Below are 22364 nucleotides of genomic sequence, written 5' to 3' on the forward strand. Positions count from 1 at the left end.
ATATTTCGTATTGGCTTTTCGCATTTATACAAAACATTGCTTTTTAAGTGTGAAAACATTTTGTACTGAAAGAATTTCTTTGCACTTTCATTCAATGATTTCGCATAACGCAAAAGATAAAGGCGTTGAACCTTCAGTCATGTGAGCATGCAAATTCCATCTGGCAAAAGGCTCTCCTAAAATATAGGCCTGTAAAAGAACAGGGAGTGTAATCAATAAAAGTGTTGGTTGAGTGGTAAGTAGTTCATTTTCGTAAATAGGAGAACACAAGTTTAAACTCCAGGAAGCGCGCTTTTTGAAAAGAAAAATAACATTTAATACTCGATCTTCCGATTAAATTAGTTAGAACCCATTAGATTTCTAAATATAAGAGTATACAATGAAAAGAAAAAAAAAGAAAAAAAAAAAGGAGCGTCAGTGGGTCCCAACACGATTTTACGCGTCGACGCTCAATTGGCCCAAACTCTTGGAGGGAAAAAAAAGATAAAATGGGCCTAGAAAAGATCAACGTCGACGTGCCGGAAAAATTGCCCTCTATCCCAAAATTATCCCCGAAGCTATTAACCAAAATGGATCTAAAAGAACAGGGATTTTTTTTTTCAAATTTATTCTCAAATTAAAACCTCCCACAAAATAATTTTCAAACTAAACTTGAAATGGTCATATGATAGCAAAATGTTCCACCTCAGCGTTATTCATAAAAAAATAAATATTCATCCAAAAAAAGTTCCAGTTCATTGTCTACTTCTTTCTAAGACCATACAAAATCGAATAAAATAATAATTTATAACTATAAAATCTTTTTTTTTTGGAAAATTACTTTGGACCCCTAAATTATGAGACCCTAGACTTTTTTTCCCCTAAATTATTTTTTTGCGAACATTTCACTCTCAACTATTAGTACAAGGGAATCTTCCCCTTCCTGTTTTTTCTATCAAAACTAACTACCAAAGCCAGGGAAAAGAGAATCGAAGATAGAAACAACCATAGCAAGAGAGAGAAACCCGAGAGTTAGTGGCTCAGTCTCGAACCACCATCGCCAAGGACAAGGTTGCTAGTGGGCTTGATCAAAGGCCCCCTAGCAACCTCGTCTATGGCGTTGGTTGTTGGAGATCGAACCAGCATTACCCGAATTTCTCTTCCCACATCTCTCTATATTCAATTCTCTCTTCCCAGGCAGTGGTGATCCGTTTATAAAGAACCACAATCATGGGTGAGATCGTTGATGGGCTTTGAGGCTTTCGGCTACGTTGATGGTGTTGTGGCTAACCCGAGTGGGTCGGTGGCTACACAGGTGCCTTTTGATTTCTTCTTCTTTTTCAGAAAATCTTTATCTTAATAAAGGGGTACGAGTAGTTCCACTGGATATTGAATTTTGAAATCTCTTGATTACCAAGCGAGAACATGCGTCATTGCACTGCACCTCTTTTTAAGTGATGGTTAGTTTTTATAGGATACGTAATAGGAGAGGGAAGATTCTCTTTAGTTAGTAGTTGAGGGTGTATATTCCAAAAAAAAAAGTTTAGGGGAAAAAAGTCTCAGATCTCATAATGAAGGGTTCCAAAGTAATTTTCCAAAAATAAAAAGAATTTGTAGTCAGAAATTATTTTTTATACAGTAATATATGGTCTTAGAGAAAAATAGAAGCTGAGGTGGAAAAGCTACTAGTCCGTTTACTTTTAGGAAATTAATTTTTATTTTTATTCTCCTTTTTCAAATTTATTTCTTCATAAAAAATATAAGAATATGCTTACTAATATTAAATTAGAAAATTTTCTAATATGATAATAATTGGAGTAATCACCATAAAAAGACGATATAAAAATAAATTTATAAATATAAAAAATCAATAGAAAAGGAAACTATTAATTTGAATATAAAAAAGGAAATAATTGATAAATGAAAAATTGGAGAACTAAAAAGCGTTTCTCTAATTTATATATAATTTAGAATAATGAAAAAGAAAATTTTCTTTGAAAAATTAATTCCATTCAATATAAGTAAACGTATTTTTTGCAGTTTTCTATTCTTAAAAAAATTTCCTGAAAATTTGAAGAATTCTTTAGAAATAAACGGGCTGCGATTCTTCCACTATCATGCATGCGTCCATGAAGATGATGAACCAGCATGCACAAATATGATTGCTAACGTGCTCCACACACCACTGAAACTTAAAACATGAATGATTTGACCGGAACTTAGAAAAGCAAAAAATTATAGATAACAGTCCACTGCTACATCTACAAGTTTCATAGTAGTGATAAGATGATGATCTATAGCCTTTTCGAGATTGCGATAGGGCATGCTAAGACTTCATGTCTTTATCTCATGCCGCGGACATATTTTTAAATAACCATATCACAACGTGATTAAAAGTTATGATTCTAACTCAAAATAATTCCCGTAATAATCGATAACAATTATAACAATTACTCGTATGATTAACCTTTTATTTATGAACATACTGCATTTGATTTTTCTTACGCGACTTAATCAGATAAAATCACAGAAGAAATCCTCCATGGCATGCCATCCAGGTGCTCTCCTAAAATACAGGCCACTGAAAATGAACTAGTGGCGCCAGTGGGTCCCAACATACCCCTTGCGTGTCGATCTACAATTGGCCAACACGTATGAACGGGGGAAAAGTGGAAATGGGCCTATCAGGACTGACTAAACCGCTAAGACGACGTTTGCCTCGAAAAAATCAAGGTCGACGTGCCGCGAAAGTTGCCTTTTATCCCGAAATTACCCCTCTTCAGTCAACGTTAGTCGCCTCGAAGAAAACCGTCTTTTTCCAAAGCTACCCCTGGGAGTTTTTATTCGTCTTTTACATGAATTTACAGTAAATTCACCAAACCAATCAAAATATATGCGGAATTCACTTCACGGCCCCAACTTTCTATTTCTAAAAAAAAAAAATCACTCACATGATTTTATTAATAAATTGAAAGAATTGAATTAAAAGTTGATATTTCAAATTTTTTTTCCACGCCTATTAATTTCTAACTTTTTCTCTCTGAATGTCTCTCGTATGCTCTCGCTTTCTCTCTTCAAGTACCTGACTATAACATTTGTTTTCATTCGTTTTAATTATTTTCATAATATCTTAGAACTCTCCCTTTAAATAAGAATTCAGCTCTCTCATTCTTATCTCATTTTGGACAGTAAAAAGAAAGAAACAAGAATAATTATGAATTATTTAAAAAATTAAAATTCCACTGCTATTCTATAATGTTGTTGAGTTTTTGTCCATTTTAGTCTTATTTTTAAAATTAATTTCCAAAGTAGACTCCTCTTTGAAATTTTTTTAAATCTAGACTTTTGAGTATAATTTCATTTTCAAATTAGCTCTAATATAAAAAGCTTTTAGAAATTCCCCTAAAAAGAGAGAGCGTGGTGAGAGAAGTGCCATAAAGGTTAACACCGACCACTGTTATCTCAATTGAGGTTGCTACTGATTGTTGAGATCACTTAGGACCTCGACTATGGCTGGTGTTGTGCCCCCATCAATCAAGTAACACGTAAAGAGAGATGGATGACCTTAGTTGTGGAACCCTAATGCTAGCCACTAACCCTACATTCACAATGAGGTAGTTCATAATTTGAATGGCCTCTGACAACCTCTATTGGAGTGGCTATATTTGCCATTGAGGCTCAATGCATGAATCTTCCTCTCCTCACGCATGATAGTGGAAAAAGGCCCTAGTGATGCAGTCCAATGTCAATCACCTCAAATTTAACCATGATCGCTCATAACAATTGAGGTTGCCATTACTTGAGTTAAAGCTAACTACCAATCCAATCAAGATCGCTCGATCCAACTGATACACTCTAGTTAATGCTAATCACCACCTATCCAATAGAGATTATCGACATTTGAATTATTGGCGATGATCTCAACCGAAGCAACAGTGGTTGTTGTTATGCCTCTAACATTTCTTCCCCTCTATGTCCTTACTTCTTTTTTGAGGGTGTTTCTAAAAGCTATTAGAAGTTAGATATTAATCTGACATTAAAAAAAATAAAAAATCTAGATCGACAATTATTTTATAGAGGAGTTTACCTTAATAAAAAGATAAAAAAAAGTCTAGATGGGGAAGAAATTTGTGGGCATGCCAATAGCATGGGCTTGATGGTAATTCGACAGAGGGGCTTAATTGTACTTTCCCTTCAAGCATACGTCTTTCAGTTTCACCGGACGACACAATAGCCTCTCTCTCTCTCTCTTTCTCTGTGTCTGAGTTTGTGGTGTATATATGCCGGGAATTGACCAATCAATCCCTTCCCCCATTTCCTCTCCCATTTTCCCTGAGAAAGCTTCGTTCCTCTTCTCGGGCTCAGCAGATCAGCACGGCAGGATCCTCTCTTCAGTGCCCCCAGCGATGAAGAGGTCGAGTCTCTTCGCAGCTTCCATGGCTGCCGTGTCTGCAACTGCCACCGTCTCTGCTGCTTCTCCCCCGTCAAACTTCACCTGCAATTGCAATTTCAAACTCTCCCTCCAGGTGGGCCCCCCCCAAAGAATCCCGGGTCTCTTGCCCTTTGCCCTTTTACTGTTGGTTGAGCTGTGATGAGTCCAAGTAGTTTGAGGAGAAGGGCTCGAGCCGTTTAGAGTTGAGCAAATTTTGAATCTTTTCTTGCTACCCAGAATTGGATTTCAGCTGATTAATGACGTCTGTTACTGTTGAGTTGCCTTTTAAAGTTAAAATTTCGAATTTACACTAAGTTTGGCTGAAAGGTCCTGAAATCCCATTACTGCTATGTTCGCGTCTTCGGGATCGAGTTCGTAGTCGTTAGTTGCGTCCAGCCTAATTTCGGGTTTTGTTCTTTGCAGGAGGCTGGCTCCAGCAGAGATCATGAGGATTCTTCCTTGCAATCTGCTGCTTCGGATTCTTCCTTGCAATCAGCTGCTTCAACCGATAAGTTCGCCCCGAGATTCGACGGGCTGCGGTTTATTGAAACACTGGTTACTGCTCACAGATGATATTCTGTTCATCCCTGGGAAAATATGGTGATCTCGATTCTTGTCCAGTGATTACAGGAGACTGAAAAGAAAAAGAAAAAGAAAATTGGATTTGCAACTTTTAGTTCGATTTTTACTTTTACAGGAGAAAACAGAATGTATCTTTCTGGGGGTCATTGTATTTCCTCATTAGAGCAAATGTCTTTCGTTCAAGATTCACTCTTCTGTACTGTGGGTTCCAATTCTTTGTGAGGTTGATATTTATTCGATCCGTGCCATGTTATAAGATGGTTGGGGTGTCATTGGATTGATCGGTATTTGTTCCATCTTTCATGTAGGGTTTGAGCCGTCTGTTGGTCTTATCTACCTGTACGAATTATCTTTCTCGAAATCGAAGAGCTTAACTTGTCTTCTCATACGTTTGGTCTGAAAAGGATCCTGTTCAGTTGAGCTCTCAGTAGTTCGGTGCATCAGTTGATTGCTGCTGATATCTGTTTGTAGTGTATAATGAAAGTTATTCCATAAATATTTTCTTAACTTCACCGAATCGCAGAGAATACCGATCCTTCTTGCCCAATTTTCTGTGGGAAATCAACAAATTGGTATTGGGTCATATGTTCTAGAATAACAGCAAGGTTGTTCAGACATGTCAGCTGTCGGTAGTACTGTTAGGAATTTGTCCCTTGCTGAATAAACTTCTGCATTGGCTTAACAACTACAAAGCGTGCTGGCAACCATAAGAATTTGCAGACATCGTATTAGATCGGATTCTATTTGAAACAGTGCCTCCATTTTCTTCTAGGATTTCACGGTTCATAAAGATGCAGTCGGCCAGTTTTGAGTGCAAAGTCCTGCTAAAAGAATTTTCATGGTTCTTATCAAAACAGTGTCTTCATTTTTCTTCTAGATCGCACAGTTCATAAAGATGCAGTCAGCCAGTTTTGAGTGCACGTCTTGCGAAAAGAATTGCCACCGTTCATATCGTCTCTCTGTGTCACTCCAGCTCAGCAATAGCTCTTTTTTCAGACACCTTGGCAGTAGCTGGACTAATAGTGTGATGGAACAAGTCCAGGACAGTTGTTGACAGTTAAGAACAACGTGGACAACTTGTTCCATGCAGTTTAAGATCACGCCAGAAGTTTATGATTACATATTCTATGGGAAAGATGATGCTTTGTTACATATAGCCAAGCTGAACTCATAAAACTGCTCCTATACTTATTTATTGAATCCCTGCACAATAAATGGAACAAGTCGGAAGCAAATTTCTGTATGTCGCCGAGATTTATGTTTTCACCATCAGATGATTTCCACGCATAGACCATTAAACGATGACTTTCTTATTTATAACATCATGCGTTTAGGATGAAGAACTTCAGTAACAACAATGAAATATAGAAGCTCCTCAGATCCGATCCGGCACCGATTTGCTCAGATCTGATCCGGCGCCGTCCGAGTCTTCTCCTGAAACTCCTCAGATCCGGCGCCGATTTGCTCGATCGGACCCCTTGATCGGTCGTCCTTCTAGAGGTTACACATTCAAGGCGTTCTCCCCCCCACCGCGCCTCCTTCCCCCCTCCTCATCCGCGCCGCCGCCCCCCTCCCCTGGGCCAAGCAACCCCCTCTCTCCTCTGCCTCCGCCCCTTTCCCCGCTCCTCCTCCCCCCTCCTCCTCCTTCTCTGCTGGCTCTGCTACTGTTGCACGCCTCAATAGGATGAAGTAAGGGTATTTGAGAGTTTCCGGCGTTGCTTGGGCAGCGGAGTAGCCGTATCAGCTGAGAAATGTCGAATCCAGCCCCTCAATCGTCGATAATCTCTGTCAATCCTGATCCGACTTCAATTTCAGGTGAGAAATTGACTCCTAAGGGCCCTCTCAACTGGAAGAAAGTCTTCCCGAAAGTAAATCAAAATCTTGAATATTTTGAAGGCGTTGAGCATAGCAATGTGAAGCCTCCTTCGGAATTTCTACAGTTTGGTGTTGATCAATGGTGTTTTACACTAATTGGAAGATTTTTGGGCAAAACCCCTGACTTTGGAAAGGTTGCCTCGGTGGTCAATGGTTTATGGGGAAAACACGGGAGGGTGACAGCGAGTACACTGGGAGATTTGTTCATCTTCCAGTTCCCGTCTGAAGCAGTAATGTCTTGGGTTCTGGAGACGGGACCATGGCATGTAGAGAGAAAGTTCTTAATTTTGCAGAAATGGAGCCCTCATTTCACTGAAGAGGAACTAAACATGAGGAAGATGCCAATCTGGGTTCAATTGCGGAAAATTCCTCTGCAGTACTTCCATCCCAAGGGCATTAGCTACTTAGCGAGCGCCATTGGTAAGCCTCTTTTCATGGACAGAGCTACTGCTCTCCGATCAAGGTTGGAATATGCAAAGGTATGTATTGAATTGGATGTTGATAAGGAAATCCCGGAGTTTCTGAATGTTGATTTGGAAAATAATCGCTCAGCAGAAGTTCTAGTGGACATTCCTTGGTTGCCAGACAAATGTGACCACTGCAAGGTCTTTGGTCATCAATGCAATAGCTCAGCGGAGGTGCCACCAGTAGCTGAGAAAACTCCAAACGTTCAGCCTGCTAAGGAGAACTGTCATACTGTAGAAGCTACATCCCCTGCCAGCCCAACTACTGTGGAGGAGACTCGGGCTACTGAGACGACGTCTCGACATGCTGGCAAGGCCCGACGGAGATGTATCGCTACTGAGAAAGCTTCCCCTGCTGTTGTCACAACTCTCACTGACCAGAATGAGTTCCTGGGAGACTTGATTAGTGAAAAGGGTAAGGTCCCTTTATCGTTTGAACTAGGCGAGGACGAGGAAGGCCGTAAGGGGGTCACCAGCTCTGATGATGACCGGGAAATTGCTACAAAAGTGAAAGAGGCTCGGCCGGGGGCACATCGGCAACCTAGAAGTGCATCGAAAGGAGTAGTCCAGGCAGTCTTGAAAGTGCAAGGATCAAGGAAGTCAAGGTTGGGTAAGGGTGGTAAACCTCCCAAACGAACCCAATGATTATAGCCTCGTGGAACGTTAGAGGGCTAAATGACCCTCTTAAACAGAAAATGGTTTATAAGTTTGCTCATGACAATGACTTGGGGATTTTTGCTATCATTGAAACTCGGGTGAAGGAGGTGAACTGTAAAAAATTTGCAGATGGATGGAAAGGTTGGTATATGTTTGAAAATTATCAGTTTGCCGGAAATGGTAGGTTGTGGTTAATGGTGCGAGAGGATTTGCAAGTTCAAATACTAAGCAAGTCTGCTCAATTTATTCATCTTCTGCTCAATGTGCCTAAAGGAGTTGGCTGGATTGCGGTAACTTTTGTCTATGCTTCAAATGATATGATGGAGAGAAGGTTGTTATGGCATGATCTGCACGTCGTCGCCGGAAGCATGAGTCACAGTTGGGTGTTGTTAGGAGATTTCAATGCTGTAAAGGATATAAAAGAGGTCAAAGCAGATGGGAGGGAAATTGCCATGGATCAAAGCATGCGGGATTTTGCGGACTTCATGAATTCAGCTGAACTCACTGATCATACCTCCATTGGATGCTACTATACGTGGAGCAACAAAAGACAAGAGGGTTTCCAAGCAAGGAAGATTGATAGAGTCTTGGTTAATGGAAAGTGGCTTCAAGGGCAAATAGCCTCCACCGTTGAATTCCTCCCTCCTGGTATCTCTGGCCATTGCCCAGCTATGTTGAAATTTGGTGAAAAGGAGAGTACAGGCCCTAAGCCATTCAAATTCTTTCATTTCTGGACTGAACATCCAGAGTATATGGCACTGGTCAGGCGAGTCTGGACAGAGGCTCAGGAAGGTACTCCAATGGAAGTGCTTTACAAAAAGCTGAGGAGCCTCAAGATGCATCTAAAGGATTTCAACAGAACTGAATTTGGGAATGTACATACACGGATAAACGATTTGCAGTCTGAGCTCGCCCAGGTTCAAGCTACGTTGCTGGATAGTGATTGTATGCCTCCTGAATTGATCAAAAAGGAGGTGGACTTGCGGGTAAAGCTCCTAGAAGCAATCAACAGGGAGGAGAAGTTTCTCAGACAAAAGTCTAGAGTAGCATGGCTAAAAGCGGGAGATCAGAACACCTCTTTTTTCCACAAAGCAGTAAAAGGTAGACATGCTCGAACTACCATACGAGCCCTATACTCTACTTCTGGCGCCAAGTTAGAAGGAGTGCAGGAAATTAAGGACGAAGCAATAAATTTCTATCAAGGCCTCCTGGGGAAAAAGGATGATTGTATTGGGGGGATCTCGACATCTCAGCTTTCTCCCATACTTAAACGGAAGGTTCCTCACTTAAAACGTCAAATGCTTATGCTGCCTATTACAGATGAGGAGATTAAAGTTGCCTTGTTCTCGATGGGGAATGACAAGTCACCAGGGCCTGATGCTACACAGCATATTTCTTTAAACATGCTTGGCAAATTGTTCAGAAAGACTTCACTAATGCTGTGCAACACTTCTTCTCCTAAGGAAAGCTTCGAAGAGAGGTAAATTCAATGATCATAGCTCTTGTCCCAAAGAAGGAAAAAGCAAACTGCATGAGAGATTTCCGACCCATTTCTTGTTGCAATGTCGTCTACAAATGTATTTCAAAAGTGTTGGCAAATAGACTGAAGGAAGTGCTCCCGGATATTATCAGCTTAAACCAGACAGCATTTGTGCAGGGTAGGAAAATTTCAGATAATGTATTACTTGCTCATGAGCTTGTGAGGAATTATCACAGACAAGGAATATCCCCACGTTGTGCCATAAAGATAGATCTTATGAAGGCCTTCGACTCTTTAAGTTGGGAGTTCATTCTCAATAGTTTGGAAGCCTTGGATTTCCCGCCCTGTTTTCTCTGGTGGATTAAGGGATGTATCACCTCCCCTTATTTCTCTGTGGCTATCAACGGGACTCTAGCTGGTTACTTCCCTGGTAAGCGTGGAGTGAGACAAGGTGATCCGATATCCCCATATCTATTTGTCATTGCCATGAAGGTGTTCTCCCTCATCATGGATTTGGCTGCAGCTGAGGATAAAGTTGGCTATCATCCAAGATGTAAGTCACTCCGTCTAACCCATCTATGTTTTGCGGATGACTTGCTCTTATTCACTAATGCTTCTAAGGACTCCCTCGTTGCTATCCTTGATGTATTGAATACCTACTATCATTGGTCTGGTCTGATGTTGAACCCTGAAAAATCTGAGATTTTTACGGGAGGCATTTCTGAGGATTCTGTTTCTGACTTGGTGACTTGCCCTGGATTTAAAAGAGGCTTACTACCTGTGAGATACCTCGGCCTTCCTCTTGTTTCCGGGAAACTCTCTTCGAAGAATTGTGAAGCTCTTACCGAGAGAATCGTGGAAAGAATCAAGAGTTGGACTGTGCAGTATTTATCTTATGCAGGAAGGGTGCAGTTGATTAACTCTGTGCTCTTTAGTATGGCCAGCTATTGGTGTTATCACTTTATCCTCCCAAAAAAAGTCATCAAACTTGTGCAGCAGAAGTGTCGATCCTTCCTCTGGAAAGGTCTCGAGCAATATGCAGGTGGGGGCAAGATCAGTTGGGAAACCATTTGCCTCCCAAAAGCTGAGGGAGGTCTTGGTATCAAGGACTTAACTCTATGGAACAAGGTGTGCGTGTTGAAGAACTTATGGTCTCTCCTTATAAATTCGGGCTCTCTCTGGGTGGCTTGGGCAAACAAATACTTAACAAAAAGCCATAGTCTTTGGTCTTTACGGCTGCCTGGAGACTGCTCATGGAATTGGAGGAAATTAATGCAGATCAAAGCTCTCATGTTCCCTTATATTAGATACAAGGTTGGTTCAGGCAAAACTGTGTCCTTTTGGTACGATACCTGGCTACCTGTTGGCCCGTTGATCAAATATTGTTACAGAGTACTTCAGTGCTTCCCCTCACTCAGGGAGCATGCAACAGTTAGTGCAGTTCTGGTAGAAGGGCAATGGCACTGGCCGAGGAGTTCGAACCCACAAGCTACTTGTATTCGGGATTTGGCCACAGCTCTCGAATCTTCTAACCAGGACAGAGTCTTATGGACCCCTCAGAAATCTGGGCAATTCTCTATTGCAAATGCCTGGCAGTGTCTTAGATCGAGAGGCCCTAAAGTGGAATGAGGAAGTGCAATATGGTTTGATGGACATTTTCCTCGCTCTTCTTTTATTAGCTGGCTCAGTGTTCATAATAAACTAGCTACTAAAGATCGGCTATCAAAATAGGGGATTCAGCTTGCGTCAACTAAGTGCGAATTTTGCAGTATGCAGAGGGAGACTCGTGATCATCTCTTTTTTGAATGTCTTGTTACCCAAGGAATTTGGAAAAATTTGGTAGCTCGAATCGGTTTGCACCGAACTACGGTAAGTTGGAATACGGAAATCAACTGAATTGCTTCCCTTCGAGGGAAGAAGTTTGATGTCATTTGCCTCAAACTTCTTTGGACTTACTACATATACTGTACATGGCGAGAGAGGAATGTCAGAATTTACCAAAAGCATATCTCTCCTCCAACGGCAATAGTTTAGAAGGTCTTTGCAGATGTGAAAGCGAAGCTGAATGTTTACCCTCGTCTCTCACAAAAAATTGAAAATGCTACGTTAGTCGGTCACACGTTTAACTCTTCTGATTTTGTTCACAACTAATTAGTTCCCTTTTGGGGTAGAGTTTAGGGCTTAGTCTCTCATGTTGTACTGGGTAAATGGCCTCAGATGTAATCACTTTTGATTAATGAAATTCGCCATTCATCTAAAAAAAAACATCATGCGTTTAGGAGTAAGAGCGACCGGATACAACTTGAAAAGCACACAGAGCTCTTCATTGACAGATGATTCGAGCTATTCCACTAAACAGCACTCGCCATACACAAGTTCTCTCATACAAACAAGCCACAATCAGACCTCAAGAACTGCCGAAGAAATTCACTGCATCAAACATGGGGTACCTACAAGGAGGATTCTGCATCTTTCCCTTTGACAAAGTATGCTAGTTTCGCACGCAAAGTAAGATAGCTAAACTATATTTTAAGCAGCTTCAGAGAATATTGGCTCCAAAGTACAATGCATATACGGGCTTTCTTTTTTTGATAAGATAATGTTAGGGCACAAACAGCAGAAAGAAAAGAAATCAGAATTCACAGTCGCACTTTAGAGCAGTAATTGGAACAGCAGCACGACGAAGGCTCCTGCACTCACTGACGTAGCTGTAGTCATCAATTTCTGACCACTGCTTTCACTGATTGAATCCTTCTGTGATGCAGTAGCAGCAGGAGGGACTGAGCTGCAATCAAGACCGTCCTTCCCTTCTTTGCACTCATTGGCGAAGAGACCAGGTGGGTATTTCCCATAGAGGTTGATGTAGCTGAACATGGTTGAGGCACAGTCGGTTGTGAGGTCATTGATCTGTTCAGAAAATGGGCAAGCGAATTGCTTGAAAGATGAGCAGCAATGTTGCGCTGGGTACTGAGGCCCTTTGCACTGGCTCGTGATGATTGTGTAATTCTGGTTCTCGAAGTCAACAGCGCAACCTTCATATACGAAAAGAACAATTTCATTAAACTCTTCTCCATGAGTGCATATACTAGGAAAACATGAAGTTCTGAAAACGTCGACATTTACTGGATCCAACCTAGCAATGACGCAAATGAATAGATCACCCCAGAAAAAGAAACAGATGGAAAATAAGAAATATTTTTGAATACAACAAAGTAAGAATTTGATCCCAGGGAATATCTTACTTTCCAATTAAGTTCAGTTTCGGGTGCGTGGCAGTGAAAGTAATGCATCCGCATTATAATAGGATTCTGTCAATTGGAGAAAAGAGAAACACTCTGCATCTGATTTACTACTATACCAGAGGAATCAGGTGCATGGTCTTATGACCCCAAGCACATAAATTCTGTCATATCCGAGTGAAATGATAAAATATCATTTTGGATTGCGAAAATACATCACATGTAAGAATGTGCCGATAATGCCTCCACTTCATTAATTCTAGTGGGCACTTTTAAGTGATCTAATCAAGAACTTCCAGAAATTTCTTCTCAGAAGCTGAATCAACTTAGCCCTAGCAAACTAATCCACCACAGCATGAACAACCCAGCTAATCGAAATTCATAGTAAGGGTCGCGGGTAAACATATGTGAATCTGATAGTGGCCTTTCGAAGTGTTCCGGAAACAATATCTTACCCAATATTTCATGCGTGTATACAAGGCCGAACAATGAATTAACAAAAAGAGAAACGTGCTTCAACCAAAATCCGTTCCTCCATTTGCTCCAACTCTAGGAGAAAAGGAGAATCCTGAACTCATTCAATTTCAATCCATCCCATATTATGAAATCAAAAGACACAGACTTTCTCGTACAAAACCAAACCAATATTTCGCCTTTACTCCAAAATAATCACCTCATCGCCGCTACAACGATCTTAATATTAGCCATCCCCCACAAAATCTCAATTTTTTGCTTTCAACCCAAAGAGAAATCCCCATTCAATTGCCACAACCTTTGACAGGAAGATTACAAAACACAAAAGCCTGCAAATGAATAACTAAGACCAGAAAAGCAAAAGAACAAACAGGTTCTTACTCTTTTTAGCCTGAAGAAGGGCACGCCCGGTAGATCCCTGAGATTCAAAGATACCATCTGCACAGCCATGAACATGGATCTTAGTTAATGATTTTTGCTTCCCAGCTGGGCAAATGGATCTTAATCAATGAGATAAGGCCGGAGGAGATACCGGAAAGGAAAACCGAAGAAGAAGCAGCTGCCAAGCCCAAGAAGCTGCAGAGGAGGATGAGATTGAACATGGGGGAGGAACTAAACGCCATTTTCGACTTCTGGGTTTCTCGGGAGATCAATCTTTCTTTCCTTTTCGGAGCAAGCGATCCCCAAAGAACCGATTTCGATCCCAACCCCTTATCAACGGATTTTCTCCTACGAGCAAATCTTCTTTTCGAGGGTCTTTCCTAAATTTAGCTGACGGAGAGAGAGAGAGAGAGAGAAGCGCGTAGAAGGTGTGAGCTGTCTCCACAACGATAAATGCTCGAGAGGTCAAGGGTGACATGGTCAGATGTTGTCTTAATGGTCAAAAGGCTGTTTGGGTTTGTAGGCAAATAGTTAAATTAATAACAATGAATTAAATCTTAATTATTGCTTCACTAATAGCAGTGAATCTCTGAGCCTGGTTAGAATCACAATTCTAACTAAATTCTATTCATTATAAAACAAAATAACTCATACAAAATCAAATAGTGAGTCTCATTTATATCACTTTTTTCCATAACAAAACAACATAACTCATACAAAGTCAAAGGTGAGTCACATTTATACCATTCTATTTTAAAATCAAAATTTAATTTTAAAATTTTACTATGAAACCAAACACAACATAATCTAATTGCGTTTCTCACTCTCGCTCTCTATATTCTAAGGATTTATGAGAAAATGTCTTCTTTTTATTGGAATCACGGAATTTTCTCATACTATTAACTAAAGTCAATTCTGTTCAAGGGTCGTCTCAGTGTTTAGTGGACAAAATATCAAGTATTTAAAAAATGGAAAAATATTTAGTCAGTCCCACTGTATTCTACTTTGTCTAAATTTTCCTTGGACAGTTGAATATTTTTCTTTTTTCTTGAAAACGAGTATATCCGAGTTTTGTTCAATTAAATTCACAGACTACGCAAACACTTTATAAGTCCACAATCCACAGCTAAAATCAATCTAGCTACTAATCATTCAAGTGACTCAATAGAAAATATTCTCCAGTATGATTTTTGAGGCGTCTCGAACTTCAAACTTCTCCATGAAAACTCATGGTGTATTTAAATTCAGAGTTAAAGTAATTTTAATTTTGATTGTGAAAAATAACAATTGAGATGTGATTATATATTTAACTTGAAAAATATATATTTTTATTATGTAGTGTGTTGAATTAAAATTAAAATTTAAATTTTTGAATTAGAAAATATATATTTTTATTGTGTAGTATATTGAGTTAAATTTAAAATTAAAATTAATTATTTGAGAATTCAAACAGGACAAGATTAGATATCGGACTCATACTAGCTTGTTCGATTTTGTTTGCGCTGTCAAGCACACAAGCTTTGCAGATTCATCCGAGGAGTTAAAACTGTAGGACCAGCCACCAAAGCTGTATTAATTTTTCGAGAACTAACGGATAGGGCGATTTATCGTTGGTTTAAGCACCCGAATCTAATGTTCTCTGAGCCACGTAGAAAAAGATTAATACATGTTTCCTCTAGCTTACAAGTCCCCTTGATGTTCTCTGAGCCACAGGCATCAGTTCGACGACAGTGCAAAACACTGTATAAAAGAATATCTCGGGAAGGACTTTTCCCTCCAAAAGAGGAGCAAAAACTGAAGATTTGAAGGAGAGAGTTAGCGTTGTGTATAGTAACAAGCTCAGTTCTCGAAATTTCACCGGACACCTTCGTACTTCTCCCTGTATGATACACCCGCCAAGCACGTTCCAGTTCAATGCGCACTTGATAAATAGAAGCTGTTGATATATGTGTGCAACAAAGTTAATGACATACCGCAAGAAGGCAGCACGGTGCAGGGGAAGAAAAAGAGGTGGCAAATTGTGACAACGTTCTTGCAATCGATTGGAATTTTGAATGGATCTGTCATGTTAAGCTACCATCCGGGAGAAGACTTCCATATGCGAGTAGCCCTTAGAGGGTAATCAAAATTCCACTCCATAGTTGAAGTATTTACCTCATAAGACGAGAGTATGCTTCTTTCTCCTATGCTGATTCTATTTCATGGTCAGACACTAACAGATGTTGCTGGTGCATCTGACTTTGCGAGAGATGGACCTTCCCATTCTAATACGCCGAGTGGTCAGAGCTTCCAACAAAACCCGTAAGGCATCTTCCACCGCTTCTGCCTGCTCATCAAAACCGTAGGGGCTAAATTGTGATATGAGTTGAAGCTCAGAGAGTAGGGCAACGGCTGCAGCTGCTGTGCAGGTTCGGTCCCACGAAGGCTGTGGCCTGCTCTCAAACAAGAGTAAGTGAGCACCATCATATTCAGATTAAGGTGCCAGCGGAAATAGTGGGTCTCTTGGAATAAAAGAAACCAAACGAGAATATGAAAGTAGCAGCTTTCAGTACTCACCTGAGCTTGTGCATAGCCGATGCACCGGTAGCTAGAGATATACAGGGAAGGTCCTCATCTCCCCAAACCAACTTTGCTCGCTCCTGGTTAGGAAAATTTTGAGTTCTTAGGCATGAATGAGTATATTATAGGAAGTGAAGGTCATATTGGATTAACAGAGTCAAACACAAACCAAAAAGAAGCTTTCTGCGTCGGGATCTGACAGAAAGTTATTTATTGAATCATGTGAATAAGAGGAGATGATCAAGGAAGTCCTGAACAGGGTTACCTTCATACGCTTAAACATTGCCGCAGAATTGCTCCATGTACCGTCAATCAAAACGAAATGCAAAATATCATCTTCATCCTTCTTTACATCAGAAACCTAGAAAGGATGATAATAATAAGTCGGTCAAGGGAAAGGGGAAAGAAAAAAAGGTGTATTAAAACGGAAGGTACAAGAATCCACCAATTAATACACTCACAGATTCAAATTTCGTATGTGCTAGGCATAATGCATCCTGGACAGACCTCTCCACTCCATTCTTACTGGGATAAAGGCACCATACTTTACTTTTGCCTGAAATTTAGAAACAAAAAACTGGAATCAGCAGCTAAACATCAAATTCGCTAAGACACTGTGGTGGTTCGACATAATCTCGAGCTATTGTTGTACTTTATATTCCAACAGTTAAAGGGGATAACAATTTCCCACCATAATGGCTTTTCAATTGCTATTACTTAACATAATCAAAATAGGCAAAAGCTTTAGAGTGGCACTGATTGGGCTTATGCCTGGTTATTCTATGATTTGCATGAGCTCAATTTAATTATCAAAGAATAGAGGGTTCAATGGGACCTGACGCTTTGAAAGTATTCCACATTATATCTTCATCCTCGGCAATACCAAAAAGGCACAGAGTTGCTGATTGAACTCCAAATACTTGCCACAGCAACTTCCCTGTGTTGTTCTGCCTGAGGAAATCCTGCGAAATTCAATTAGTCATTGCAGAGGATTTCATCCCATGCAGAGGAAAGAGTCAATCTGAAGAAGTCACACCTTTGGGTGCATATACAACCAGAAACGCATACCACTCCAAAGACGGCATTGCCTCAACTTTGAACACATACAATCATCTGTAGGAAGCCAACACTGTAGAATGATACAAGTAAATATGAATATCTTCACCCAAAAAAAAAAATGAATATCTGGTGTCCGTTGTGTCCAAATGCAAGAAAATTAACCGTTCATGAAATACTTGCACAAATAGGGAAAGAAATGACATTAAGGATGGAAAAAAGAACATTGTCCTGAGGAATTAAGTACATTTTGGCAGAGATAACCCCTGCTTCCCAGCAAGCGGCATGCTATCTGTCTAGCAGAAAAAAATTGGAGTTTCTTCTCAGAATCGCCTAGAGACTCGTATTTTGCTCTGTGTTTTTTATCTTCCACTACCTTGAATTCTCCCTGAAATACAATGAACTCATGTATTACAAATTGAATTGAGCACAAAGACAATTGTACAAGACAAGGGAAAAAAGAAAAGTGGGTTGAAAGTGAAAAATTACAGAGTGAAATGAAAACCTCAGAAAATGATGGTCCATAGATAGTCCAATCCAAATATGTTTCAGGCGTCAGATGAATTTGCCTAGATTCTCACCAGGTGCACCATTTATTAGTTCAATCAGACATTTAAGCGCATTCCATATTTTCCCGACTCCGCCTCACATATAATCAATTCTTCGAAGAAAACTTGTACTAGTCCTTTCTAATCGCAATTATCTGTATACTCCAAAATACACTAAAAAGTGGGTGGCCTGTCTAAAAGAGGGCCATTACCTTTACTATCTTCTCCGCATGAAATGCAAGATTTCCATAGTGTTATTAGGGTAATGGCAAATGAGACTTCGTAGCTGTTTTGGTTAAAGCCCCAAATCAACCCAAACTAATTTCACAAACGCTTTCCTTTTCTTTGCCTATCTTACTTGGAAGTTCCAGCATCTGATTCAATAGCCTCTTACATATTAAGATGAAAGTTATACCATTAAACTGAAACTCGATTAATTAGGATCCAACTCCATCCAACTACAAGAGTTTGCAACAAGATAAACTTCCATCCATCTTACACAGCTGAGCTAAGCTACTCGTCATGTAGAGGATTGAAGCTAAGGACCACAACAATCACAATTGACATAGAAAAGGAGACAAATTTTCCAAGTCGGAGTTTACCACGCATTGTTCATCAGCCATTCTCAGCAGCAAAACTCAAAACTTTTGTTTCAATTCAGTATTCCCTAAGGACCCAGAAGTCTTAAGAATGATAACACAAGCAACTAAGCTACTCGTCCTGTAAAGGATCGAAGCTAAGGACCACAACAATCAGAATTGACATGGAAAAGGAGACAAATTTCCTGAGTAAGAGATTTCCATGCACTGTTCATTAGCCTTTATCAGCAGTAAAACTCAAAATTTTGTTTCAACTCAGTATTCCCTAATGACCCAGAAGTCTTAAGACAAGCAAAACAAGCATACTAACTGATAGTACCCAGCGAAGGGAAAATCGATGAACATTGACCTGAAGTTTACCGCCATTGCCACCGAAACTCATCTGGGCATCACTAATTTTCTCCAGAAGCTTCAAGTCTTGAATGACCTCAGTAACCATAGAGGGAACAGGGGACACAGTCCCCCACCCCTGCCATTCTTGCAGTGAGACTGTCCCACCTTCCATGTCCCCGAGCTCAAATTCTCTCGGAGAAGAGCGACAGCCAGAGCTCTGTAAGGCGGCGCTGCACGGCGTTCTTGGTCTCGCCCCAAGGCAGCTCTGGGGAAAGAACCCAAAGGAGGCTGAAGGAAAGCATTTCACAGAAAAGAAGGCTCTTGGGTTTGCAAGCATTGGTTTCTTGACACGCGCACACACACACTCTCTCTCTCTCTCTCTCTCTCTCTCTCTCTCTCTCTGTGTTTCTTTCTTTATTATTTTTACGGGTCTTCCTCTTTTCCTTGGGTCGGGCTTGTCGGGATTGAACGAATGAGGCCCAAAGTGCCATTTGGATCAGAATCGATCGATTTCGATTCATCAATGGATTCTTTGCTGTTTGGACTCCTCGCTGTTGTAGCTAACTTTCACAGTTGTTTCTTGTCTGCAGACGCTGACAGATCCGTCCCCTGTTCCGTTCTGTTCTGTTCGATCGTGAGTTCTCATTTAAAAACGCTGAAACCTCCGTTCTCCCTTCCCGTTTCATCTAACTTTCATCAACCCATCTCGCCTCTTCACCCGATCGCATATATTCAGTCGCCGGCTCTCCGTAAAGTCCCGAACTTTATGCAAAAATCCGATGGCGGCGGCAATTCCTGAATCGACCGCTCTTGCTTCAGCTAAAGCCCGGATGGCACTCCCGGCGGAGATTACACCATCCCCGGCGGCAGTTTCCCTCTCCGTCCGCGGGAGGGTCGGGTTGCCTCGATTCAGCGGGCTGAAGATTCAGCAGCAGCCTCTGGGTCTGGCCTTGTTTAATTCGAAGAGGAATTCTTCGGTTTCTCGCAGAGCCAGCGAAGGCAGAGGGATTGCGTGTGAAGCTCAGGACGCTGCTCTTGACGGTGAGCTCACTTCACATTCTCTCCTTTGTTGATAGGCTCTTATGAAGCTTGTGCTAGTGCTTAGGAGAAGATAAGCTGAAATGGTGGAAACAAATAATTTGTTTGCCCGAAAATGCTTTTGCGTTCGTAAGTAGACTACGTTAATCGCGATTAATGCGTGATCTGTGACCGGAAATGGAACGGCTCGGTGCTTGATCAGAGAATCAGAGGGAGTGGCGGTAGGTCCTGATGCTGCTTATCATTCCATGACATGGGCATTCTGAAGTCTGTCCATTTTCTGTGATAGTTTTGAGCTTGAACTTAATTCTTGAAGCTGATGAAGATGCCGTGTTAATATCTCGACCCACAGCAATAGAACTTCTTGAATTTAGACTGATAACGAGCCTATAGCTATAATAGCTTGAAATTGCATCTCTGAGTTCTTATGAGATCACTGACATGTTGCTTTCATGGGACTGGGATTCACTATGATAATTAATGACTTCACCCGTCAAGACACATAGTGAGATCTTGACATGAGAATTTTAAACCTTTGTTGATCTAATTCTCGGAATTTCGCTTAGATATCCCAAGTATTAAGCCAAACAACCCTCTCAAGATAAGTTGTGAACTAGCGCCTTCATATGTATTTCTAGATTAATGGTTAGTATCATCGAACTAAGAGTTATCTTGCATATCGAGAAAAGGATATAGAAAAGAAGTTGCATCCTATTTTATTTAGGAAGTGAAGTATACTTGAGTAATTTGCCTGGAGCTCAAGAATTTAAGGATATTGCTCCTTGAAAGGTTTTCCCACTCGATGACAGGGATGTTCCACAAGGGAATTATTCATAAGGAAGTGTAATACTCTCATTCAGATTAATTGAGACTGCAGAGAAGCTAAGTAGTTGTCTGTTAAAAGTTTCTACATATTCGGATGTTATAAGTTATAACAGATAGAGAAGAAAACATGACTCAATAGATTTTGGCCTGATTAACCCGTAAATCCTGCTTCTGCTGCAAATTCTCGTTCATCTTATTTTTGCTAGATCAGATATTCTAATAAGCATATATGTTAGTTAGTCAGGAGCTCTATGTTTGATAAGAGAGGAAACAAGACACGGAATGGGAACGCCATGAGAACTTGGAACAACATTATATGAAGTGCTGCTGTTGTTCGACTCGATTCCTTCATAGCAAACTAGGCCTTAGTAACTGCACAATTTCTTCCTCGAGCCAGTCGGTTCTGGAAGTGCTGAAGGTATTCGCCTTATAATATAATCAGGCAGGCCCAAAGCTGAAAAGAGCTGAATTTGGGCTTTTATTTATGGTGAGGCCTCAAGTTTGGATTGACAGGTCAACAGAGAATGATGTGATAGCACCATGAAATTTGTAAGATCATCTTTTCCGGAGAAAACAAAATGGCAACTTCGGCTAGTGGGACTTATGTCGAACCGAAGACCTCGTAGCTCTTATGCGTTTTGTCATTTGGCGGATGCTGAGATTGGTGGACTGGTAACTGTTTCTTTAATCCATTTTTAATGTTATATGCTTCAAAAGTCATGATTATTGAGATGCTGAAGTCGTCCTAGATGCTGAAACACTTATCAACTTTGACTCCATCTTGCTGTCACGGGGCCCATTGAAATGTCGAATTACCTAATCAAGGGGCCATGGAGAAGATAAGTTTGATTTCATTTCGTAATAATTGTAAATAAGTCGTTGGGATGATCATTTTGTTTCCGAACTTTTCTGGTATTTCATCCTCTGTGTTTCCTTGTCCATTAACCTTGGATGATTGGATATACACATTGACACGAGAGTCATCTCAAAACACTGCCAGATAATGTTTTTGTATTTTCTCTCGTACTTTCAATAATTGCTTAATCATACGCTTGTGCAGTTCCCAACGTTACGGATGCTACTTGGCAATCGCTCGTTCTCAAGGCTGATGGACCGGTGCTTGTCGAGTTTTGGGCACCATGGTGTGGGCCATGTCGGATGATCCACCCGGTAATTGGCGAACTTGCGAAGCAGTACACGGAGAAGCTGACGTGCTTCAAGCTGAACACCGACGAGAGCCCCTCTATCGCAAGCCAATACGGGGTCCGGAGTATCCCAACGATCATGATCTTCAACAAGGGGGAGAAGAAAGACGCGGTGATCGGCGCGGTCCCTAAGACCTCACTTGAGAACACCATAGAGAAGTTACTATAAATTGAACATCATAAGTTGCTGTGTGTGTCTGCAATATCGAGGGTTTTTTCTTCATGACTTATTGTTCGGCAGGCATGTTGCAAGATTAGGACTGCTCTATACAACTACAAGTCATGGGAGGGTTTAATTCATTTTGCTCTGTTTGCTTGGAATTCAAAGACCATGTGTGTCTGCCTTGTGACAAACTTTTCGAAGCATCCAATGATACAACTGTTCGGTTGACAGGGTTGGTCTTGTAGTAGAAGATGCAGAGAAACATCCCCAACAATTTCTGGCAATGTGTGAGGCTTCCTATGTGCAGATCAATTTTGACTTCTCTCCTGATCTTCCGATGCCTACGCATTCGTCCGATGTATTACAAACCCATGTTGCACGGAGACAAGTTTTTTTAGAACTCGTTACCGTTCAAGAACCGGTTCTAGAAGAGATGGTTGGAAGGAGCTGAGTTGTAGTCGAACATCGATACTAT

At 40.8% G+C, this 22364-nt stretch overlaps 6 protein-coding genes across 7 annotated transcripts; 4 read left to right on the plus strand and 2 right to left on the minus strand.

The window, feature by feature from the left end:
* The first annotated feature begins 4238 nt into the window (after positions 1-4238).
* LOC116205248 lies at positions 4239-5381 on the plus strand. The gene is made up of 2 exons (XM_031537782.1): positions 4239-4505; positions 4835-5381. Exons 1-2 carry the CDS (start codon positions 4260-4262, stop codon positions 4982-4984), a joined length of 396 nt encoding a protein of 131 aa, XP_031393642.1. The 5' UTR covers positions 4239-4259; the 3' UTR covers positions 4985-5381.
* A 1363-nt stretch (positions 5382-6744) lies between these two features.
* On the plus strand, positions 6745-7977 carry LOC116204370. Its single transcript, XM_031536451.1, has one exon. The coding sequence runs from the start codon at positions 6745-6747 to the stop codon at positions 7975-7977; it is 1233 nt and encodes a 410-aa protein (XP_031392311.1).
* Positions 7978-8027: 50 nt separating this feature from the next.
* On the plus strand, positions 8028-9473 carry LOC116204371. The gene has a single exon (XM_031536452.1). The coding sequence runs from the start codon at positions 8028-8030 to the stop codon at positions 9471-9473; it is 1446 nt and encodes a 481-aa protein (XP_031392312.1).
* Positions 9474-11765: 2292 nt separating this feature from the next.
* Positions 11766-14056, minus strand: LOC116202364 (GPI-anchored protein LLG1-like). Its single transcript, XM_031533894.1, has 3 exons — positions 13715-14056; positions 13564-13620; positions 11766-12501 (listed from the first exon to the last, which is right to left on the minus strand). Exons 1-3 carry the CDS (start codon positions 13803-13805, stop codon positions 12122-12124), a joined length of 528 nt encoding a protein of 175 aa, XP_031389754.1. The 5' UTR covers positions 13806-14056; the 3' UTR covers positions 11766-12121.
* Positions 14057-15101: 1045 nt separating this feature from the next.
* LOC116202362 lies at positions 15102-19025 on the minus strand. Of its 2 annotated transcripts, XR_004156048.1 has the most exons (9): positions 18675-19025; positions 17426-17566; positions 17159-17251; positions 16958-17084; positions 16584-16678; positions 16388-16483; positions 16120-16202; positions 15718-15995; positions 15102-15499 (listed from the first exon to the last, which is right to left on the minus strand). XR_004156048.1 is itself a non-coding variant. In XM_031533892.1 (8 exons), exons 1-8 carry the CDS (start codon positions 18993-18995, stop codon positions 15776-15778), a joined length of 1176 nt encoding a protein of 391 aa, XP_031389752.1. In that variant the 5' UTR covers positions 18996-19025; the 3' UTR covers positions 15136-15775. The 2 variants fall into 2 exon arrangements, 1 of the variants encoding a protein (XP_031389752.1); XM_031533892.1 differs by having other exon boundaries at positions 15136-15995.
* Positions 19026-19240: 215 nt separating this feature from the next.
* LOC116202363 (thioredoxin 1) lies at positions 19241-22119 on the plus strand. Its single transcript, XM_031533893.1, has 2 exons — positions 19241-19699; positions 21582-22119. The coding sequence occupies exons 1-2, from the start codon at positions 19438-19440 to the stop codon at positions 21893-21895; spliced, it is 576 nt and encodes a 191-aa protein (XP_031389753.1). The 5' UTR covers positions 19241-19437; the 3' UTR covers positions 21896-22119.
* Positions 22120-22364: the final 245 nt, after the last annotated feature.

This window comes from Punica granatum, chromosome 4 (assembly GCF_007655135.1).
Source record: "Punica granatum isolate Tunisia-2019 chromosome 4, ASM765513v2, whole genome shotgun sequence".
Classification (NCBI taxonomy): Eukaryota; Viridiplantae; Streptophyta; class Magnoliopsida; order Myrtales; family Lythraceae; genus Punica; species Punica granatum.